Raw genomic sequence first — 22,885 nt, 5'->3', positions numbered from 1 at the left:
GAAGCCAATGTGTTATTCTAGTTCATCCTTCGACTGATTAGATGAGGCCCACCCACATCAGAGATGGCAATCTGCTTTATTCAAAATCCATGATCTAAATGTTAACCCCATCCAAAAACACCCCCACAGAAATATTCAGAATGACTGTTGACCAAAGATCTGGGCACTGTGACCCAGTCAAGTTGACACGTAAAATTAGCCATCACAGACTCAGATCTTGTTGAGTCGTCTAGGTCATAGTTGCCACTAAGAGGGGTTGTAGGTAAGTAGTCCAAGAATAATTTCAGTCCTCTTATTGGAAATTCCAGAAAAAACAATTATATAGTTACTTTCTATTAGGATAGTCTAATTTAATGGGGTAAATTCTAAGCTCTGCTTCTAACTTGCTACTTGCCAAATTTACTTATATTTCATCTAAATAAAACCATAACAGCAAGTTTAGACTATTGATTCTATCAAAACCTCATCAATCCCTTTTATGTGTGACCTCCCTCCTCGGCCAGCCCTTCTCTCCCTAATTCTTCTCTGAACTCTTTTTTTTTTTTTTTTTTTTGTATTTTTTGTAGAGATGGGGTTTCACCATTTTGCCCAGGCTGATCTCAAACTTCTGGGCTCAAGCAATCCACCCACCTCAGCCTACCAAAGTGTTGGGATTACAGGTGTGAGCCACAGCGCCCAGCTGCTTCTTGGAACACTTAAGAAACGCACAGGCTGTGGCGGCCATTGGGTAATTATCAACGCCTTCCATTGTTAGTTCTTCTCTCAGGTTTATGCAAGTAGCAAACAGCAAAAGTGAACAGTCATTTTAAATCTGTTATACCAGCACTTATCCATCCAAATGAATGTTCTCTTTTCCAAAGTAATCATTTATTTGAATGCTGCTTATATTAGTTTGTTCTCACACTGCTATGAAGAAATACCCAAGACTGGGTAATTCATAAAGAAAAGAGGTTTAATTGACTCACAGTTCCGCATGGCTGGGGAGGCCTCAGGAAACTTACAATCATGGAGAAAAGCACCTCTTTCACAGGGCAGCAGGAGAGAGAACGAACGCCCAGTGAAGCGGGAAGCGCCTTATAAAACCATCAGATCTCATGAGAACTGACTCACCCTCATGAGAACAGGACGAGGGAACCACCCTCATGATTCAACTATCTCCACCTGGTCCCTCCCATGATATGTGGGGATTATGGGAACTACAATTCAAGATGAGATTTGGGCGGGGACATAGCCAAACCATATTACTGCTGCTATCGCTTGAAGCATTTTTGAAATTCTTTAGAAACTCCCTTTGAAAACTGACACACATATTATTTTGAATTTCTTCAACGGGGGCATAACTTTGCTCTTTGAGGATAGATTGGATATTTGAAACAGTAAAACGGCATTCAAGCTGATAATTAAGGTAGGCGGTCAAGTTGAGCAACGTTATCTTTTAGCCAAAAATCAATCTAGTACCATCAGGCAATGAGAAAAACCAAAAACAAAAAAACCCTCCCTCTTTCTGTAAATCATTTCTGGACTTGCATTCTTGTTGGAATAAGTGACTAGCCTCCAAGATCACTGAGAGCTTGGGTAAATCAATCACTTGGATCAATCAATCCTTAAATATGTGTTTTAAAACTAAATTTTGCCAGGCATGGTGGCTCATGCCTGCAATCTCAGCACTTTGGGAGGCCGAGGCGGGTGAATCACCTGAGGTCAGGAGTTTGAGACCAGCCTGGCCAACACGGTGAAACCCCGTTTCTACCAAAAATACAAAAATTAGCTGGGCATAATGGTACACACCTGTAATCCCAGCTTCTTGGGAGGCTGAGGCAGGAGAATTGCTTGAACCCAGAAGGCGGAGATTGCAGTGAGCCGAGATCATGCCACTGCACTCCAACCTGGGCAACAAAAGCGAAACTCTGTCTCAAAAATAAAATAAAATAAAATAACTAAATTTTCCATTACATGTAATTGGTTTTTATCTCCAGAACTTGATTATAAGCATCTTAGATGTTTTCCTTTTTGAATTTATCTCAGAGCACTTGTTTTATTAGTCTTATTAGCTTATATAAGGGTCTTCTTTTACAGGAGTGGAAGCTCCTTGAAGGCAAGGGCCATGTTTAGGCACCTTTGTATGCCAGCATCTACCTGGTGTGTGCACTCAAACATGTATGTTGAATGAATGAAGATGAACTGAATGAATGAATGACTTGCTTAGGTCATTGTTGTCCCACAGATTGTATTGACCTTAAACTGTTAAAATATCAGCGTGGGCCACATTTATACTCAGTGTGAGGCCTCTTTTACCCAGGAAGATCTGCTCCTAGACTTTTCATCAATTTTAAAGATTGCCCAATATAACTGCTTTGTGATAGTTACTAATAAAATACACTAGCACAGTGTATATTTCTTATAGGCAATCAATAAAACTTTGCTGAGTGAATATTGAATGGGTGAATGCATTTGGTACAGAATTGACTGAAAAGAAGTTTTTAATGGTGAAAGAAACCTTCCAGATCTTTAGTCCATTCCTGGGGTGATACTGATGGTTTTTCTCAATTCCACTACTTAAAAAATAAATAAATAAATAAATCTTCTTTGTCAATTTTGTGAATAGAGTTTCTGTTTCCTTTGGGAAGCATTTCATATTTGATATTCACGTAAGGTTTGTTTGCACTGGTTAACTTAGTTTATTGTTAATACTCTTCATTTTTTTACTGAGTGTAATAATAAATGTTTAACCTCTTCTGTTACTAAGTAGCATTCCCCTTCTCTTTTCTGAAAGATCAGTATCGAATTTTATTTCCTTTCTTCAAATACTTCATAGCCCTGTTCTTCAAAAGGTTCTTCCTGAGAAAGTGGCTATGAAAACCCACAATTCTTATTGTAACTCACTAAGTTACAAGGCAAATACACCACCCACAAACCACAATGGAAAGCTCACATGAAGCCTCAGTCATAAATTTAATCAATTCTAGTTTGAATGCTAAGAAAAGTTTTAATTGTGAAAATGCAGTACATAATATTTAAAATATAAATGGAAGGATCATCAGTAGTGTTATCAAAATGCATAACACAGAAACTTTTTAAGAAAAGATTAAAAAATTACACTCAGGACCCATAACTCTTCCTCATTATAAGCATATGTAGTGATTCATTCATGCAGGTTTTTATATGTAGATAGGATTTTTTTCCTTTTCAAGAATTCCATTGTAGCCATGAGATGAAAAATGTATTATGGTGATGGTATAGCTTTCTTCCATTTTGCTTTTAGTGTTAGGATTGCTAAAAGCTTATTTAAAATTCCCAACTGACATAATGTGTTTTCAATAAGGAGGACACTGCCGTGTCCAATACCCTTCCCCTCTCATTGTTCCGTACTGTATCTCCTGGCTTCATTCCACATGGGTCACCTAGTTAAGAGGGAGGCCAAGGGAGTTCCAGTTTCAGGCAGTGTGTGGCAGGGTTACTGTCCTAGCAACCTGGCTACTCCTCCAGTGAATCTCACCGTGAACGTTTCTCATAGGTGTCATATGGCAGGATGAAAAACACATTTGCCTTCCGGTGAAAGATGGCACAGGCTTTTGCCCAGCCAGGGTGGCAAGAGAACAGAACTCTTATCCCCTTGCGCAATAGGTCTGAGTTCAAGGGGTTGGATGCCCCAAGCAGAGGGCCAAATCCTGATTTATGAAGCATGCTGGGTCAACAGCCAGGCAGACCACTCCCACACAGGCCGCCAGGAAAACTCCCAGGGAACTGAGAAAAATGCTCAAGGTGGCAGAACTCTGTGGCCCTTCTGCCTCTTTGGAGAAGAGTTCAAAGTAGAGAATACCCCCCAGCCCCACCCAATGCCATAGGACCAAGGCCTTTCCATCCTGGTAATCATAATCTTTAGGGGAACCAGCTGCCCTGGGAATCGCCTGCCAGGGCATCACATCCACAGAGGCAGAAGAGAGTAGCCCTCCGTAGAAGCCACGGAGGAGCCGGAGATTGACACGCAGGTGGAAGTTCCTGCCTCCCACCTTCTACCCTCCCCCAAGCCCATAGTCTAGCACAAGCCTGGAGTGTAGGAGCAACTGCTAGAATGTTCAGTCCAATCAGATAAATTGGTCGGGTGTCTCTTCAGATTCCAGAACACTTGGAAATGGTAATTCTGCCAAAAGAGGCTCTGTCAGAGACGATCTGGGTGACAGATTGCAGTTAAAAACGTCATCTATTGAACCTAAAAAACAGTAAACAAGGCTTGCATTATTACTATCACTGAAAGAAAAAAAAACCAAAGCCAACAGTGCCTTTCAAATTCATGCAACATAACTATTTCAATAATTAATAGAGAATCCTGGCTTCCTCAGAAAAATTCAAAAGGCTAAACAGAAATGTGTTGCTTTTTCTTTATTAGTAGGACAAGATTGTCACTTGCTTTCTTGTGGGCTGGAGTAAACTTTCAATGAGCTTAATATACTCGTTCACACTTGAGGGCCAAAGGCTTACATTTTGGGAACAGTTACTGAGGACAGAGGCCAGTTTTTGCAGGGGATGGAGCCAGGTTAGCGCCCTGGTGGCCCTGTGCTCTGCCTGTTGTGATGCCAGGTTTGGACTGCGTGACAAGCAGGAGGTGTGACTTGGCTGTGCTGTCTCCAGTGCATGATGACAGCTTCCAGGAAGGTCCCTGCCACACTCCTCTCAAGTTGAAGTGGCCCCGGGGCCGGCTTAGAGTAAACTTTTAAGGAAGCTCTGCCTAACTTCAAACGTTCCTCAGTGTCCCAAAGATGGGGTGGACACTCCAGGCAGCCCACAGGACAGAGGGTGAGCCATGTTGAAACCAGAAAATTCTGGGGCTGATAGGTGAACTGAGGGGTGTCAGAGAAAGGCCCAGGCACATATGGCACTGCAGCAAAAGGGCCAGTTAATCATCCCCTCCAAAAGGATCAGAGTATAATCCTCCACATGATTGCAATGGAGCAGAACACAAAGGCATCGTTGTGAGGAACTCCCAGGCAGAGAAAGCTGAAACAACATGGGAAGAATAGAAAGACAGAGAGACAGAGAAAGAGAGGGGAAAGAGAGAGAAACAGAGACAGAAATGGAGATGGAAGAGATGGAGACTGAAATGAAGACAGAGATGGAGAAAGAGCAGGAGAGAAAAACACACAGAGAGAAAGAGAAAGAGATGGAGAGAGAGAGGAGGAAGGAGGGGAGAGAGGAAGAGAGAAAGAGAGAGACCACGTCTAGGATAAGAAATGGCTAGTAGCAAGCATTTTTGTTGTAAACATTTGAAGAAAGAAACACAAGCTGTGGCCAGGCATGGTGGCTCACACCTGTAATTCCAGCACTTTGGGAGGCTGAGGCAGTTGGATCACTTGAGGTCAGGAGTTCGAGACCAGCCTGGCCAACAAGGTGAAAAACCATCTCTACTAAAAACACAAAATTATCTGGGTATGGTAGCACACACCTGTAGTCCCAGCTACTTGGGAGCCTGAGACACGAGAATTGCTTATGCCCAGGAGAAGGAGGTTGCAGTGAGCCGAGATGGCGCCACTGCGCTCCAACCTGGGTGACAGAGTGAGACTCCATCTCAAAAAATGAAACACACACACACACAAAAGCAAAAAACACAGGCTGTAAATACAATGAATGAGGACTCTGTATTTTGCAGGTGAACTCTGAGAACACCACAGCTTCACAGAGACTGCTGGTTTTCTGCAATTAGCAGCAAGAGTCCTGGCTCAGGGAAGTTGCTCTACAGTCCAGGCTAGCAAAAGACAGACAGAACGGGCTCTGCAGAAGACACATCCAGACAAGCCGTGATTCATGCCACCTGCAGCCACAAAGGTGTCAATACCAAGAACTTGCCATATGTCATCAAGAGTGTGTTAAATGAAACCTCAAGAGTTATTCTTTTGTGCTCTGTCCAAATCTGGAGAACCCTTCCAAATACAGTGAAAGACTGATATCTTGGCCGGGCACGGTGGCTCACGCCTGTAATCCCAGCACTTTGGGAGGCTGAGGCGGGCAGATCACAAGGTCAGGAGTTCCAGACCAGCCTGGCCAACATGGTGAAACCCCATCTCTACTAAAAATACAAAAATTAGCCAGGCGTGGTGGCAGGTGCCTGGAATCCCAGCTACTCGGGAGGCTGAGGTAGGAGAAGCTGAGGCTTAAACCCAGAAGGCGGAGGTTGCAGAGAGCCAAGATCTTGCCACTGAATTCCAGCCTGGGCAACAAGAGTGAAACTCTGTTTCAAAAAAAAAGATTGATATCTTGACCACGTAGACCCCTCCCAACTCACCATTTTTGTTCACATTCTGTTGTACAGAATGTGAACAATTGGAAGGCAGTGTTCTTTCTTAATATTTAAATAATTGCCAATAATATTTAAATGATCATTAATACTCATTTAAATTAATAATAATCTTTAAAGTTATTTTGGATTATACCACATAATATAATCCTGATGTCAGAAAACTTAAAGGGGCCCAAAAGGAAAAGCCACTACATTTGTTTTTGGTAATAAACATGTCCCACTTCTTACTTTCTGAATTTTGTGATCTGTTTCCCTTTTATTAATAGGTCTTGCCTTTTGAATCAATTGACTCTCTTCCATTATTTTATTCTACCCTTTTATTTAACTACTTTCCACATGTCCTTGGGAATTTTTAACATACCTCTGGAAGTTACACTGAACTTTCGGTCAGAGAAACTGCTCCTTCGGATTAAAGGCTCACTCATTTTTTCCAGAAATAACTTAATCGTCTCCTTCTTTTCTGGACTTGTACTTGACAAATTCAGAACTTTTCCATTTACTTTTACAACGGAATTACTGAGCCCAAACCAATAGAAGAAATCAAATAATGCGTCAGCTTTGAATTCATATGCAAAGCTTAAGTTTTCTCCATGAACCACTTCATTTCCTGGGGGGAAGAAATTCTTCACTGCCTCTTGAAAATCAAACTGAAAGAGAGAGGAACATTGCATTGACTTCCTGGACATAAGTATCCTGTTGACATTGTAGAACTAACAACCGCCCAAATATCCAAACATCATACCTCTTATTTCCCTTTCACTCTCACAGATATTTTTAAACTGTTGTCTTTATTTTTTCTAACAAAACTTTGCATTTGCATCGTATTCCATCTAAAAATTCTGAACTGCTTGGCCAAAATTACATGTATTTTTACCCCATTTCTAATAAGTCGCTAAGAACTAAACTCACTTCATTGGTAGCAATAATGCTACCTTCGAGAACAAAGTGTCCGGATGCACTTTGTTTTCTAAAGGCCATTCTCTTGGCCTAAGTCAGGGCAATAGGGCTTCAGTTCCTGCATGAAATGCATGAGCTCCTTCCAAGTAGTTGACATTCCTGGATTCAGACAGGCTAGGCTTACCTGAAGCCGGTAACTTTCTCCAATCACTGAGGAGATGACCATGTCCATCCCTTGCTCTATCTGTCTTCTTATCTTGGGGTGCCTTGTGTTCACAAGAAACGCATATGTCCTTTCTAGAAATTAGCAAGCAGAATTCAGAAACAAGTATGTCCATGTGACATAAGCATGCTTCTTAGAATTTGCTATAGCAGTGGTTCCCGCCTCCTTTGGAGATTTTATTCATTTATAACCTTCCTCTCTGCTCCCTCACATCCTTACTACAAAGCCTCGCCAGATTTCTAGAAGTGTTTCTGAGAATTTTGCAAATTTGAAGGAGGTTCTGGGCCGCTATAAAGGCAGGCTAGACAATCAGCTCCCACAAGGCTGCAGTTTGTCACTGGAGTCTCAGAAATCAAAAATTCCACTCTGTAATTATCACAGATGAGAAGTGTGCCTCCACGGCATGTATCCAGTGTGGGGAAGGAAAGTGAAAGATCGAGATAGCCAGTTTTCATGTTCCTGCCGTGCTGGATTTTTTCTTCTTCTTTTTCTTTTTTTTTTTTTTTAGATAGAGTCTCTGTCACCCAGGCTGGAGTACAGTGATGCAATCACGGCTCATTGCAGCCTCAACCTCCTGGGCTCAAGTGATCCTCCTGCCTCAGCCTTCCGAGTTGCTGGGACCGCAGGCATTCACACCACGCCTGGCTAATTTTTGTATTTTTTTGCAGAGACAGGGTTTCATCATGTTGCCCAGGCTGGTTTTGAACTCCTGAACTCATGCAATCTGCCAGCCATGGCCTCCCAAAGTGCTGGGATTATAGGCATGAGTCACCATGACTTGCTAGGTATTCAAATCACAACTTGGCTCTTACAGAAACTTTCTTCTTTGAAAAAGAAAATTTGCAAAGATCAGGAAATGGGGCTGCTCCATGCTTTCCACCTCCACCCCTACCCCCACCCCATGCCCTGCTCTCCCCATTCTCTCCAGGGACCAGACATGCTTCTGACAAATGGCTAGTCTAGGGTTCTATGGACCAAGACAACTGGAGGTTGATTCTTCTCCCTGCCGCTACCTCTAACACAATCCCAAGTGGGAAAACATCACCCTCTCATTGTTTAAATAATACCATGTGTCTGTCCTGGCAGACAGATTTTTTTTGTTGTTGATTGATTAGTTTGGTTTTGTAACCCCTCTTGTCCAATTCTACATGATTTAAGCCAAAAGAAGGTTGTTTACTCATTAGGAAATATAAAATATTAAATATTAGTAACCAGCAACCTCTTAACTTTTCCACTCCCCAGCATCAAGCTCCGTGGCCTTAATTACTCAGTCCTTGGTCTAAGGAGACACATAGATATCTGTGTTCTCCTCCATTTAACAGCCAGGGACCAGCCACTGTGTGAGTTTTAGAACTCAATGTTTTATACTGGCTTTGAGATATCTCAGAGACAAACCTTTGGTCCACCAACAGCAAGTGTTTACGTCCTCGAGGAAGGCATTTTAAACTAACCTTATTTATCTTGTTTTTCTTACCCATGTTTTACTTTCTCCCAAATTATTTTTTGGGCGCTTTAGATATAAGCTGCCTTATATCCTCTTTAACACAATAGACAGACAAAGTAAGCAAACTGCTTGATACCTTGAATTAAATCTCACGTAAACCAAACCAGCACCTCTGGGCTCGTTATATACTCATGGCCACCACACTTCATGGTTGTGCTGATGGGGGAGGTTGTACACTGCCTAACTCTAGAGGCTGTCATTCACATTTAAAGACATTATTTGTATATTATGACAAACTTGTGGGAAGCATTAGTAATCATCTTGAGGAAATGGTAGCCTTTTCTGATTTGCACAAAAGTGCAGTTTAAAATAACAGCAAGACTGGACATATTGCCTTAATCACAATTTTGCAATTCAAAATTGATCATCTTAAGCTTTGTGTCATGGAGCCTCTTCATTTTACAGCTTTTATCACAATTAACTAGTACTGGGTTTCTGAATTCCTGCTGTGGCGATTCATTACATTATAGCATGCCTCAGACACCTGCCTCCTTCCATAATAGTTGTTCGACAACTTCATACATTTTGTAGGCTACCTACAAATTCCTCCTTGTACCACTACCTATACTTTCATTAAAATGTTAAAATGAAGAGGGCTCTTACTCCTTTTTTAGATTCCTCCTGAGTGATGGATGCAGGAGGTGTACTTGATACAGCTGTGAATTACATTCCTAAAGAACTATCTGACTTTCTGGTTATAATCAAGTCAAGGAACACGTGGGCTTCAGATGTTCTAATGAGCATTTCTTGCTACTGGGCGTTCTGTTCCTGGCCTCTTCTGCAGAAAGAGCATCGTGACTTTTTATCGTCAAATGAGCAGAGAGAGCTCCACAAATCTGAATGAGAGTGAATGTTTGGGAAAATCTATTTGAAATTTGTAGATCATTTCTTAGTCCCTTGGACTCATTTTAAGAATGTTAGTTAGAAGCAAGTTTAAGAAATTCTACTTCTATTACAGAACGTTATGCCCATGACTTCCCCCACATATCATTCTGAGCAGGAGGAGGAAGGCAAAATGGAGACATTTTCATACTGAAATTTGGTTTAATATAGTTGTTACCAGCTAATCTGATTTCTTGGAAGAAACAATAAAGAGATGTGTCTAAACACGACATTCCAACATCATAGCATGAAACAGAAAAGCATCCACAACTGCTATTTATTTTCTTAGTTTCCTCATCTATAAAACGGGAATAGTGTAAGTACCTCCTAGGTGGGATAATTATGCATCCTAGTTTGCCCGGGTCAGTTTATATCTTCATCCCAGAATAATTATTGATAGTAACGATGTTCATGTTCATAACGTCCTCAGTTGATAAGCCCTACAAAGTTGTTGTGCTGATCCATTACATTAGAGCACTTCTTAGACATAGTGTTTGATATGTGGTAGAGCATGTTATATATCATCCTCATCACTCTAGTCATTTCTGCAACTCCAAAGTCTCAGAATGTCAGATCACTTCCCGCCTAGGCAGGAAGTAGAAAAGAAACCACCCAGACAGGTAGCTTCTGCCCTAGGATCACTGAGGGGTTTATTCTGCAGGCCTGTGCTGTGCTTCAGGTGGCCTCACACACCAGGCTCCTTGCTGTCCACCTCGTCACAAGCTGATTTCTGCCCTGCTCATCAGCATGCCTCAGTCCACACCCCAGCCCAGTTTGGTCCCAGCAAGGACCAAACCAAAACTATTTAGATACTGATATGGTTTGGATTTGTGTCCCTGCCCAAATCTCACATTGAATTGTAATTCCCAGTGTTGGAGGAGGGGCCTAGTGAGAGGTGACTGGATCATGGGGGCAAATTTTCCCCTTGCTGTTCTCATGATAGTGGGTGAGATTTTGCTAGATCTGGTTATTTAAGAGTGTGCAACACCTGCCCTTCTGCTCTCTTCCTCTTGCTCCATGTAAGACGTGCCTGCTTTCCCTTCACCTTCCAACATGATTATAAGTTTCCTGAGGCCTCCCCAGAAGCAGAAGCCTGTACAGCCTGCAGAACCGTGAGCCAATTAAACCTCTTTTCTTTATAAATTACCCAGTTTTAGGTATTTCTTTACAGTAGTGTAAGAATGGACTAAAATAGATACTTACCTTTTGAGGTGTCTTTTTTGGTCTGTACATTAATAAAGAACAACATTGGTTTGCTCAGTATAGTTTCCCTGTAGTCTTTATAATCACAGTAGTTGGTCAGTTCCACATACCTATGAAAAAGCAGAGATCATTGCAAATGTAACATACCGTTTCATCTAAGTTAGGAAGGGGATGTACTGGGCAGGTGTCTGCCACAGCCACAGACCTTGGAGGGAAGTTCCCTGAAATGCGTCCTTACAGAGGTCACTATATAAGTGAATCTTTCTGGTTGTGGCTGAATGGCTGAAGGATCAGAGTGCAGCCCACAGGCAGCCATGATCCTGGGGGTGTCCTGGCATCGATGTTTGGCTCTCAGACTGTACCAGATCATCATCAGTATCATCTGTCATTTGGGCTAAAAGGGTTCATTTGAAGCAATAAGAGCTCTAAGTCCCTCTGAATTGAGAATGAATTCCACTTAAGTAGAATTAGCTGAATTTTCTCCAGGGGAGTCATCCTGTCTAACTTGTGGGCCTAGAATTTTCCTTTCCTTCTCCCCACTTCCCCTACTAATCCCAGGATAAACCAGCCCCCTCCATAGATTATAGAATCAACCAATATTCATATGAACTATTACGAATTCACATCTCCCCTATGCTGAGCTTGTGTAATTAAAAAACGAAAACAACTGATGTTGGACTTTTCACTACATCCTTGTTAAATTTAGCCTTTTTGGTTTTCATTCATTATTCTCATTTAGGAAGATCTTTCTGAATCCCGACTCTGTCATCCAGCATGTTAGCTTTCTCCCCTGCCCTTCACATCTTCCAAGCAGCCTAGCTACGTCCCTATCTGCATTGTTGATAAAAAGGTCCAAGTGCAGATTAGCTTCCTTCAAGAAGCTGGCTGATTTTCTAACTAAACCCAAACTCAGATGCCATGTGGATGTAGGCAAGCTGAATGGCCCCCAGCGGGCTGAAGGATGCGTCTGCCGCAGTCTCTCTGAAACCCGGAGCTGGTTCCCCATTGACACAGCTGCGAGCATCTGCACGGAGCGAATGGCTGGCTGAGCTGAGCACGCGGGCTGCCTTTTGCTACACCACAGCATGTTTGTTTCTTATATCTAGTCATCAGCAGAGACAGCTCCAAGCAATTCTTTCTGGCTGGTTGTCTTTCCAGTGCCTGACATGAAAATCACAGCCTTGGCGAGAAAACAGCCGCTGCAGGGAGTGGTGGCCACAGTACTCGCAGCATCCCTCCCCTGCGTCCCTTCCCAACGCCCCTTGGAGGGGCCAGCACACAAGACAGTGACCAGGGCATGTGTCAAGAGCACGCGAGAGAATATCTACCCTGAGGCAGGAAAACACAGCTTCCACTCGGCTGTCTCCCAGCTTGGTTTCTTAGAAATCTGTGTCATTATCTTTCTGCTGGGATTGTCAGACCTGATTTTGAGAGCATTTAAAACCTGACCCCTGATGGAGCCTCTAAAATGCTTCCTGCCTTCTATTTCAGCAAGATTTTAAAGCAGTCTCCACCTCCCGCCACATCTGTAGTGGTGGCTGCTTGGGGGCTGTTCCTGGGGTGGGGAGGGAACATGGGGCTGCAGTGTTCCAGAGAAGAAAAAGACCGGTGTGGAAGTTGACGCTCACAGAGCGGGTGAGGATGGCAGGAGTAGAGGAGAGGATGATGGGAATGGAGGAGGGGCGCTGGGAGGAGGAGCTGGGGTGTTTCAAGGGAATGGACGGCCAGGTAAGAGAATGCAGACCCACACAGGGCGTTGGTAATGGTTCTTCCTTCACCGCTCCCCTGCCCTCATCCTCACCGGGGCAGACCAGGAGAAAGGGGCTGAGATGGGGGAACCTCAGCAGACTGAGGGGAGTGGTGCTGGTGTTGCACATCAGCTGGGAGAGAATTTTCCTGCCCTTTTTATCCCAGTTGACCAACTGCCAAAAGTTACTAGAGAAAGAAAGCAAAGGAGAAGGCGGGAAAAAGAAAACCACCATTTGCTGGGCTCATTCATTCATTCACTCAGCAGCTTCATTGAATCCCGCTGATGAGCCGGACACCAGGTGAGCATTTACATGTGTCTCATTGCCTCATCATGCTAGAGGGGCTCAGAGCCCAGGAAGGGGGCAGTGGAAGGAGGCAGTGCAGGGTGCCCCTGTGCTCACCCATCCCTCTTGCCATCCATCTATTCAGCTGCCAAACGCCCGGCACAAATATAGATATTTCAGAATTACTAATGCAAATATTGCTTCTACATATTGAATATTTATCATAGTTGCTGAAGTTATCATTAGGCAGGCAGGCAAGAGTGGCTTGGGAAGCGGGTGAAGAGAAGGTGAAGTCTGTGGTTACACGGTGGGGTGAGGATATAGGTGGAGAAAAGAGAAAGAAAGCCCCTGTAGCAAAAGAGGAAGAAAAGGGCAAGTCTGGTTTACATAAACATAAAAAGATAGCTGGGTGATGCAGGGGCAGGGGCAGGCTCCACCTGTGACCCACTCGAGGCAGGTTCCCCTTTCTCCTACCACCCTGTTACATGGAGTTCAGTCATGGTCATTTCAGCTCCTTTAGTATATTCCTCAGGGTGATTCCTCTATTCTCTCAATATCTGGAGTCCAATTGTCATTCTTAATGGAAAGCGCATGGCATTTGTGTACAATGCATCCAGAAAATCTGCAGTTTTGATGCCTTTTCTGATGACACAAACGCCAGTACAATATTTCCCTCTGCATACAAAATTGATTGATAGCTGATGGGTCAGTGGTTCTACAGATAAAAATCTCAATTTACAAATGATCTCTGGTTCAGAGAATAATCAGTTTTCCCTGGAATTTGGTGGAAGGTTTTTTCGAATGCTACTGGGCTCAAAGAGCAGGTATTTGGCATGGTCATAGAAGGAAACTTGCTGGATAGCCACATGTTGAGTGTAATCTGTGACCTACACATGAGCTATCCATTTTTGAGCCTGAATTTCATAAAACACCTTGGATAATAAAACTACATGCAACATAATTTAATCTGCCTTTGATGATTCAGGGGTACTTGGATTTCAGCTCCTTAACAGGCTGTAAACCTCATCACAGCGCATGCCAGTTATCACTATACCACAGATGTGTGAAAACACTGCTTATAGAAGATCTCTGATGCCAGAACCGACAGACAAGAGATTGTAGCAAGATCCCTACTTAATAAGCTCCTTATCTCTAACCAGACCACAGATAAGGAATACCTCATTAATTCATCCATCCCCAGCCTCCCGGTTATGGTCCAATTTTTAAACACCTTGAAATTCCATTGAAATAAATAAATGTGAGCATTCACTAAAATACAATAAGATCAGAGAATTTAGTTGTTAAGGGGCACAGATATTTAAGTTTCTGACATGTAATCACTGGTTTTAGTTTAAGACTATCCTTACTAGATTATATTAGGGACTAGATATTCGATATTCTTTGTTTGTTTGTGTGTTGTTTGTTTTTTGAGATGGAATCTCACTCTGTCGTCCAGGCTGGAGTGCACTGGCACAATCTTGGCTCACTGAAACCTCTGTCTCCCATGTTCAAGCAATTCTCCTGCCTCAGCCTCCCAAGTAGCTGGGATTACAGGTGAACACCACCATGCCCAGCTAATTTTTGTATTTTTAATAGAGACAGGGTTTCACCACATTGGCCAGGCTGCTCTCGAACTCCTGACCTCAAATGATCTGCCTGCCTCAGCCTCCCAAAGTGCTGGGATTACAGGCATGAGCCATCACACTGTGCCTTTAATCATAGATATTTCAGAATTACTAATGCAAATATTGCTTCTACATATTGAATATATGTGATGGTTGCTGAAATTATCATTAGGAATGAAAAGCAAACACTTTAAGATAGGCTCTTAAACTCTCATTTCTTCATTGCTTTATCCTGGCCCCAAAATGCTTCTGGGGTGAAAGTTTCTAAGCTTGGCTTCAATCCAAAGATTAAAAGGCAGGACAAGTCCGGGCGTGGTGGCTCACATCTGTAATCCCAGCACTTTGGGAGGTCAAGACAGAGGACTGCTTGAGGCAAGGAGTTATAGACCAGCCTGGGCAACAGAGTTCCAGACCAGCCTAGGAAAACCTTGCCTCTACAACAAATTTTTAAAATTAGCCAGGTGTGGTGGTGCATGCCTATACTCCTAGCAACTCAGGAGGCTGAGGCGGGAGGATTGCTGGAGTCCAGGAATTTCAGGCTGCAGTGAGCTATGACTGCACCACTGCACTCCAGCCTGGGCGACAGAGCAAGACCCTATCTCAACAAACAAACAAACAACCCAAAGCAAGCAACCAACAAAAAACAAACAAAAAAAACCCCAGCAGGACAATGTAATGGGAAGCACAGTATTTCAAAATAAGATTGAATTCATGTCCTAATTTGCCGGCTATGTGAATTCAATTCCAGAGCCACAACTCACTGTGACCTTCAGGGGCTTCTTAACCTTCTGCACCTGTTCACTCATCGGTGGAAAGGGCATAACAGTATTTTTTTCCCTCATGAGGAGTAAATGCAGTACATGCAATGTAGACATATGAATTTGAACCCATAGTAGATGCTTAATAAACATCATGAGTGTCTCTAATCCTGGCCAACTTGGCAAACCCATAGGATGAAGTTCTGTAAACTTCTGACTCCCAACCAGGGCTGTGTTCATTTAAGTTCCCAGGAAATTAGGAAAATTTCAGCATCTGATAAATGAGCAAGAGTTGCTCTTTCCTTGTTCCAATTTCTTTCCTCATTTTTTCAGTTTAGGAGGCTGAAGGGAACAACTTAATGACAGCAACATCTAAAAAGGAGGACTGAAAAAGAGCATTGTGTTTTGCTTCTAGCAAATCAGGAGTCACTGAAAGATGGCCCACCTCTAAGACACCCACCTTTCAAAGCTGCCCCAAATTTCCCTTGGCTCTAACAATTTCTGCTCAATGACAAATAGGAATTCAAATCCTCCATGAACTCCATCGAAGGGTGGAGTGTGCGTGTGTGTGTGTGTGTGTGTGTGTGTGTGTGTGTGTGTTCATTAAAAAAATATATGGACAGCTGAGCAGAGACAAAGAGGAACACACACTGCAATAGTCTGTGTAGGAGGCCCAGGAACTGCTTGTCACCTTCATAATTCTTTGCTGTGACACTAAGCAAAAACTTGCAGAGCCATTTTACTCTTGGGGGAAGCAGGATGCCCCTGCCATGACTTTCCAGTGTTAGCTTGATCTCCTTACACAGAGTCTCGCCCTAATCTCTTTTCCCTTCTTCCCTCTGCCTTCTGCCTTAGTTCTAGTGAAACAAAGCAAAATTTTTAGACTTCTCACTCTAATGTCTGTGGCTCACACAGACATGATTCAAGGGTACACATGTTCATGCATTCATTCCTTAAGGAATTGTTGACACTTAGTGTGTGTGAAACTCTGACCGGGGCAGAGGATGATTCATTCATTTATGCATGCAAGGAATGATTACTGAGTACCTACTGTGTGCTGGGCACTGGGGACACAGAGATGAGAAAGGGAATAGCCTTGCTTCTAAGAAGCATACAATCTCCTAGGGAGACAGATGAGAAAACACACGATTTTGGTATGAAATTATGAACGTATAACCTTCTAGCTCAAAGTGTGATCCTTGGACTAATAGCACTGGAATCACCTGCCATGATGAAGAATCTGGGGCTCCCCCGAGAATCAATCAGAATCTGTATTTTAACAAGGTTTCCAGGAGACTTGCATGCTTATTTAAAGTTTGAGAAGCACTGGTCTAAGACATGGTCCCTTCTATTCATAGGCTTGCAAACTGGTAAATCATTCAAACATACTAACGCCAAAGAAATGCATAGTTCTCTGTATTCACGTGTCCAGGCTCCACTGGGTTCTCTCCCTGTCTGTTAAGCCAAAGGGAGCAAGTCAGGAGGGGCAGGGGTTAGAGCCATGTATTGGGGTGAGATGGGTAGTAGGAGAGATTGTCCTGTCAAGCCAAACAACCCACAAGGGTTGGACAAGAGCAGGGGCAGGGGGCACCCCAGGAAGAGTCACAGTCTAGCTCATCCATGGGGACTACAGGATGGCTGCACGCAGGTAGGCAGGCAGGTAGGTGGCAAGGACCAGGGGAGCTGAAAGTAGAAAGGAGACCCAAGTGTGGCTGCAAGTCCAGAGCCTGGCTCTGAAGAAGGCAGGAAGGAGAGAAGACCAGGAGGCACATCGCTGTGGAGTCATCAGATCTGAGTGTGATTTTTGTCTCTGTGACCTCAGCTAGTGTTTTAACCTTGGAGACATTCATTTTCCTCACCTATAGAATCTGGCTAACAAAAGGTACCCCATGAATGGCTAAGAGATTAAATAATGTGTGTAAAGCTCTTGGCTTCTGGTGCTGCTTCAGTGTTACTACTATTACCACTTTATAGTTGAGGAAATGGAGTCCCATGGACAGGAAGTAAATTTCCCAAGGTCATTCAGCTAGTGAAGAGCAGAGCCCTTCCTCTAGACTGACTCTCCTAAAAATCTCACAGCTCAATGCATGCATGGTTACTATTCCACCAACATCACTATGTGTCCTGCTAAGGGGCTGCTGTCCTAAGCAGGTTGCTACATCTAAGACCACATTTTCCAACCTCCCAGCCTCAAGTTGAACTCTCTTCTGAGAACTGGGCCTGAGCTGGCAGACAGAGCCCAGCACTTCCCACTGCGGGATGGAGGTGAGGCTTCCCCCAGTAAACTTCCCAGTGTGTTCCAGCCTGCCTGTCCTCGTTTTAACCCCATGAGTGCCGCTCCACCTCACCTGCATTCTCTGCCCTGAGTAGGTGTGATTGTCACCCACCCAGAGCAGGTCACAGCTCTGCTTTTAGTGGCTCCTTTAAAATCACTGCACTTACTTCCTTTTGTAGGCTGATTGTACAAGATATGCACTAGCTGACATAATTCCAGTTATTTATTTGTAGATTCAGGAAATGAGTGATAAAGCAAGATTATTTCAGGTTCGAAGTAATTTGCTGAAAGCATAGGTTCTCCTGGTTCTGCCGGTCCTCCCACTTAGCAGCATCTTACCTAGGTAAATGACTTAAGCTCTGAGTCCTAATGCTTACATCTGTAAAAAGGAGCAATAGTGTGAACTTTGTAAACTGTTATGAGATAATAGCTGAGAAATACTTTGCACCATTCAAGTAAATGTTAGTAGCCACCATTACTATTGTATTTATTTTTATTCCCCAAGCAGCTTCTTTCATGCTAGGGGAGCACCAAAAAGAAGGGACTCCAGGTCTTCCTTGCCAAACGTTTGCCATTATACTTCACCAAGAGGCTGCTTTATAGAAAGAAAAGGTGTGTGTGTATGTGTGTGCACGCGTGTGTGTCACAGTTAATGGTAATTTTGACTTTTAAGTATTGAATGAATAGCTCCCTTAATGACCATTACCCACATCTTGTGTCCTGAGCACATTGTGTTTACAACACGGGTGAAAACCCTGATCTTGAAAGAAAAAAATAAAAATAAAGATCTTGCCGTAAATCCTACAAAGTAGGACAAATATTTTCAAGTAGGTTCTGGAAGGAGCTTTAGGGCTGGTGGCCATCACTAAACCTTCCCACTATGCTAGATTTCCTTAGTTTACTTAGTAGGTATGTACTTATAAAAATGTTCAAGTATTAGAAAATGAACCTAAGTGGTGCTGCTAAAATCATCCTCTTGCTCTCTTAGCAAGTGAATCATCTGAAAGTCAAGGTTGGTGGCTCTTAGCCTTTCGGGGTTGCTTGGAAAAGGGCCTCATGAAAGCCACAGCACACACATAGGAGGTCCCAGAAAGAAATTCTAATTACACCAGGGGCTTATCCCGTATGCTGAAAATATTTGTTGAGTTAAAAAGAACCAAATAATTAATAGAGCAAGGACTCTTAACCTGGGTCCAAGTATTTCATGAACATCCTGGATGGTCACCAAAAATTGGGTATATATCTACATTTCTGGGGAATGTACATACAATTCTCAAAAGTTCTATGGTCCAAAATGATCAGGAATCATTCTGCCTTTTGGGATCCCTGGCCATCTTGGTGGCTGCCTTTGCTTAGAGGCCATCCCACACCCAAGGCCAGAATATGGTGGCCACAAAGAAGATGAAAAGTCACTGGAGTCCATCCACTTTAGGCTCCAACCCATTAAGAAGGGTGGAAAATACAAGCTGGGGCAAGCCAGCTCTGAAGATGACAGACAAGGCAAAGTGAAACTGGTCATCCCCACCAACTGCCTGGTCTTGAGGAAATCTGAAATACAGCACTAAGCCACATACTCTCAAAGCTGCCATCTACCACTCCAGCCGTCATAATATTAAATTGGGCACAACAGGTGGAAAATACCATAGGAAGGGCACCCTGATGTCACTGATCCAGGGGATTCTGAGATTTTTTTTTTTTTTTTTTTTTTTTGAGACAGGGTCTCACTCTGTTGCCTAGGCTGGAGTGCAGTGGTACCATCTTGGCTCATTGCAACCTCCACCTCCAAGATTCAAGTCATCCTCCTCCCACCTCAGCCTCCTAAGCAGCTGGGACCACAGGTGCATGTCACCACACCCAGCTAATTTTTGTAGATAGGAGGTCTCACTATGTTGCCCAAGCTGGTCTCGAAGTCCTGGACTCAAGCAATTCACCTGCCTCAGCCTCCCAAAGTGCTGGGATTACAGGCATAAGGCACTGCACCTAGCCCTGAGATCTTTAGAAGCACGCCAGAACAGACTGGTGAAAGAAAATCATGCAAATCTTTAATAAAACTGGCCAGAGCTTATTTTTCAAAAAAAGGGAGAGAAGGAAGGAAGGGAGGGAGGGAGGAAGGGAGGGAGGTTGTATGCTATCCCTAAAGCCAAGACAACTGGGCAAATTTGGCAGCTCACAGGAGTGAAACTTTAGATATCTCAGTTCTGGCTTCAGCATGCCACCCACCTCCTGATTCACAAGGGCAGAACCTCTCACTGCTGCCCACAACCCAGTCCTCTCCCTCTGCCTAGAAGGCTGTCTCCATTTAGACCAGATTCCCTCCTGGCCATCCTTCAGGACGGCACACTCAGTTATAAAAGCCTCTTTCCCTGCCTGAGGACAATAGATAGCTCCTTCCATCACCCAAATTATTTTTGGAGGCTCCTTGCTATTTCCCAGGTACAAAAGCCCTCACAGTATTGCTTATACAACGATAGCCTATTATTTGTTGGTTTGTATTTGCACCCTGGTCTGTGTTACCTGGTCATTGTGACCCAGTTGTTTATTCTAGATTCAAAGCTGTCACGGAATCACCGCTGTTTAATTTTCTTTTGTGTAGGAGGTGTTCAAAGCAAAAGTTAGATGACAGACTTCAAAATCATTTCAGATTCTGCAGCACTGTTTGCTACAATTAGGAGAACTGGTTCTGTCAAAAGACTAACCTATGGCTTCAGTTAATTCCGGACATTTTTATTTTTCATACCCTGTTCTCAAATACAATGAGTATCTTCTTTGTAAATCTGCGCACATCTGATTTCTGACTCAGTTCCTCCCACAGTCCTCCGCTTATGGTTTGGGATTGGAATTTTCATTTCACTAAGAGAGGGAGAAATTCTTGCTGGGAAATGGTTCTTCAGGCATTCAGAGCCCTCACTATCTTTGTCTGGAAAAGCAAGCTTTTTTCCCCAGAAGTTTTGGAGACTGCACGTTCAATATCTCATTTGGTTTGCTTGCCTCTCTTGGCTCCCTGCTACCCACAGAGTGCCACAGCACGCTGTCTTTCCCAGTAGCAAAGGCACTGTGTCTCAATACTGGCTATCCTATTCATTTCTGAGTCAAACTCTAGACCATGCTTGCCTCTTCAGGCACTCGGCGCTCTCGGCACAAATATAACAGGGCTTTGCACTCCAGGCCCTTGCCAAGGGTGACCTCTGGAGGCCTGAGGCCATGTGGAATCAGGCCTGAAGTGCCCTCCTTTACCCCGTGGCACCAAAGCCTGCTTCAGATGGCTGGACCACATCCTGCCAGCTTCATGTCTGCCGGGAAGAGCTTGGGGGCACTTTGGCCACAACAGTCAAGCATCCTGGGGGCCTCCTTCCAATGAAGGCCCGTAGGTTTCACACTTACTTCCCCAGAACTTATCTGTGCCTTCCACAGCCCACATGGCCCCAGTCTGGACTTCCAGGGCCTTTGTTCCCTTCTCAGTTCGGTTTCTTTGTTTATGTTTGAAACACGAAGGGAGACCAGAGGTGGGAAACTTTGAGCTTTTGCATGCTTCTCCACTCGGTCTCCTCACTGGAGAGGGCTGGCCGTGCTCAGAATGGTGCATGCTCCCTGTCCCCACCGCCACCCATGCTCCAAAGCCAGGATGTGAGTCTCGCAGCGCTGCAGACAGCCCCTAAAGGGTGTGCCCCCAATTTGAGCTCATCTGACCCAGTTAAGGAGCCAGAATGGGAGAAGCATCCGCCAGTCATGAGCTCTGACTTGGGGCCCCTGCCCTCCCCCTCGCGCCCGGGGCCTGATGCCCTTCTGAGCGGCTTCAAGCAGCAGCTGCAAAATATCAGTGCAAGAAGCAGAAGAACCAGGGCGAACATGCAGGCTCCCGGTGATGGAAGCAGAAGGAAAGTCTAGAAGCACAGGGAGTAGTGGGCCACGCGGGGACGCAGGCGGCGAGGAGAGCCCAGGCTCCCAGAGACCGCAGCCGGATGGAGGCTTCTGCGGGTACCAGGTGACGGGCTGGGGCGCGCGGCGAGGCCACCCACCTCTTGATGTAGCTGCTGAGGCGGTAGAGCTGCCCGTCGAGGCGCACGAGGCCGTCGCCGAAGACGTTGAAGCCCCCCCGCGCCGCCGCCGGCTCCCCGGGCCCGGCCACCACTAGCTGGTCGCCGCGCAGCTGGAAGGCACCCGGCTGCAGGCGCAACAGCTGTGCCAGTGGCAGCAGGGCCAGCTCGCAGTCGCAGGTCCACAGGCTGCGCAGCTCCCCAGACGAGATGGAGGTCAGGCTCGGCCTGGCCACCGGCTCGCAGGCCGCCCCAGCCATGCCTGCGTCGTCGGTCCTCCCACCGCCTGCTTCCGTCCGGTCCCTGCTTCCCCCAGCCAGCACCTGATGGTCCCCAGGAGGGGCAGGGCGCCCTGCCTGCGCCAGCCGCGCGCGGGGTGCGGAGGGGGTCGGTCTGCCCGCCTGGCCGGGACGCGGTGGCCGCTCAGGTGCCAATCCGCCCACCCGGACGGCCCCTGCCAAGCTGCCACTCGCTGGGAGCCCTGCAGGCACCGCGCGGAGAAAGCCGCCCCGGCGCAGCGCGGCCCCTTTTATCCGCCCTCCGGACGCCCGCCTCGCCCCTGCCGGCCCACGGCCACGACCCCAGAGGCTCCGGGCGAGTTATCATCGTCTCATAACTTGGCATGCTCTTGTCTGTTCGCAGCCAAGGCTTAGTCATCCCCCTGGGGTCCGCTACTCAACACCAGGGCTGGCCCCCGCCCTGCCTGGCGGACACTGCCGGAGGCTGGAGGTGGGGAGAGTCCTCCCCGGGTTCCCAGGCCCTGCCTGTGGTGGGCGGCAGGGCGCACAGCACCCACCCTTGCCTAAGACACCACACCCCTGGTGTTGATTGGAGAAGAATGCGAGGGCTCTCGCCCCACCCACTCCACCTGGGACCCAGAGGCTGTCAAAAGGCCAGTGCTAGAACTCCGGTCCCCACCTCAGTACCAGACCTCTTCTCACTCAGCCTCAGTTTTCTGCCATTTTAACTCCATCCAGATCGTACCCTGCATTTCCCTCCTTTCGGCCTTTCCTTCAGTTGGTTCCTGGCCCTGGATCCCTTCCCCCTAGAAATCTCACTGATCACATCACTTCTCCACAAAGCCCTCACGAATCCCACGTGGGTTTCATCGCTGTGCTTCTCCTTTCTACTGCAAGGTGAACCCCAGACTGCAGTGCGC

The 22,885-nt window shown here is 45.3% G+C and overlaps 1 protein-coding gene across 2 annotated transcripts; it reads right to left on the bottom strand.

Moving 5' to 3' along the window:
• Window positions 1-2,933: 2,933 nt before the first annotated feature.
• MEDAG (mesenteric estrogen dependent adipogenesis) lies at window positions 2,934-22,542 on the bottom strand. Of its 2 annotated transcripts, none has more exons than XM_077974161.1 (5): window positions 21,709-22,542; window positions 11,002-11,111; window positions 7,374-7,486; window positions 6,629-6,939; window positions 2,934-4,242 (listed from the first exon to the last, which is right to left on the bottom strand). In XM_077974161.1, the coding sequence occupies exons 1-5, from the start codon at window positions 21,984-21,986 to the stop codon at window positions 4,086-4,088; spliced, it is 969 nt and encodes a 322-aa protein (XP_077830287.1). In that variant the 5' UTR covers window positions 21,987-22,542; the 3' UTR covers window positions 2,934-4,085. The 2 variants fall into 2 exon arrangements, with proteins under 2 accessions (XP_077830287.1, XP_014976313.2); XM_015120827.3 differs by having other exon boundaries at window positions 2,934-4,210; window positions 6,654-6,939.
• Between the last annotated feature and the right edge of the window lie 343 nt (window positions 22,543-22,885).

Source organism: Macaca mulatta, chromosome 17 (assembly GCF_049350105.2).
Source record: "Macaca mulatta isolate MMU2019108-1 chromosome 17, T2T-MMU8v2.0, whole genome shotgun sequence".
NCBI lineage: Eukaryota > Metazoa > Chordata > Mammalia > Primates > Cercopithecidae > Macaca > Macaca mulatta.
The sequence above is the reverse complement of the archived record's forward strand: the minus strand, read 5'-3'. Positions and strand labels throughout refer to the sequence as shown.

What these genes read in the sequence shown, in the direction of transcription:
- MEDAG (XM_077974161.1), bottom strand. Translation starts at nt 21,986, where the DNA reads ATGGCTGGGGCGGCCTGCGAGCCGGTGGCCAGGCCGAGCCTGACCTCC. An exon ending in CAAAAAAGACACCTCAAAAG is followed by an intron (nt 7,487 to 11,001) that starts GTAAGTATCTAT and finishes GCTAATTTCTAG; the next exon opens with AAAGGACATATGCGTTTCTT. An exon ending in GAGAAAGTTACCGGCTTCAG is followed by an intron (nt 6,940 to 7,373) that starts GTAAGCCTAGCC and finishes TCTCTCTTTCAG; the next exon opens with TTTGATTTTCAAGAGGCAGT.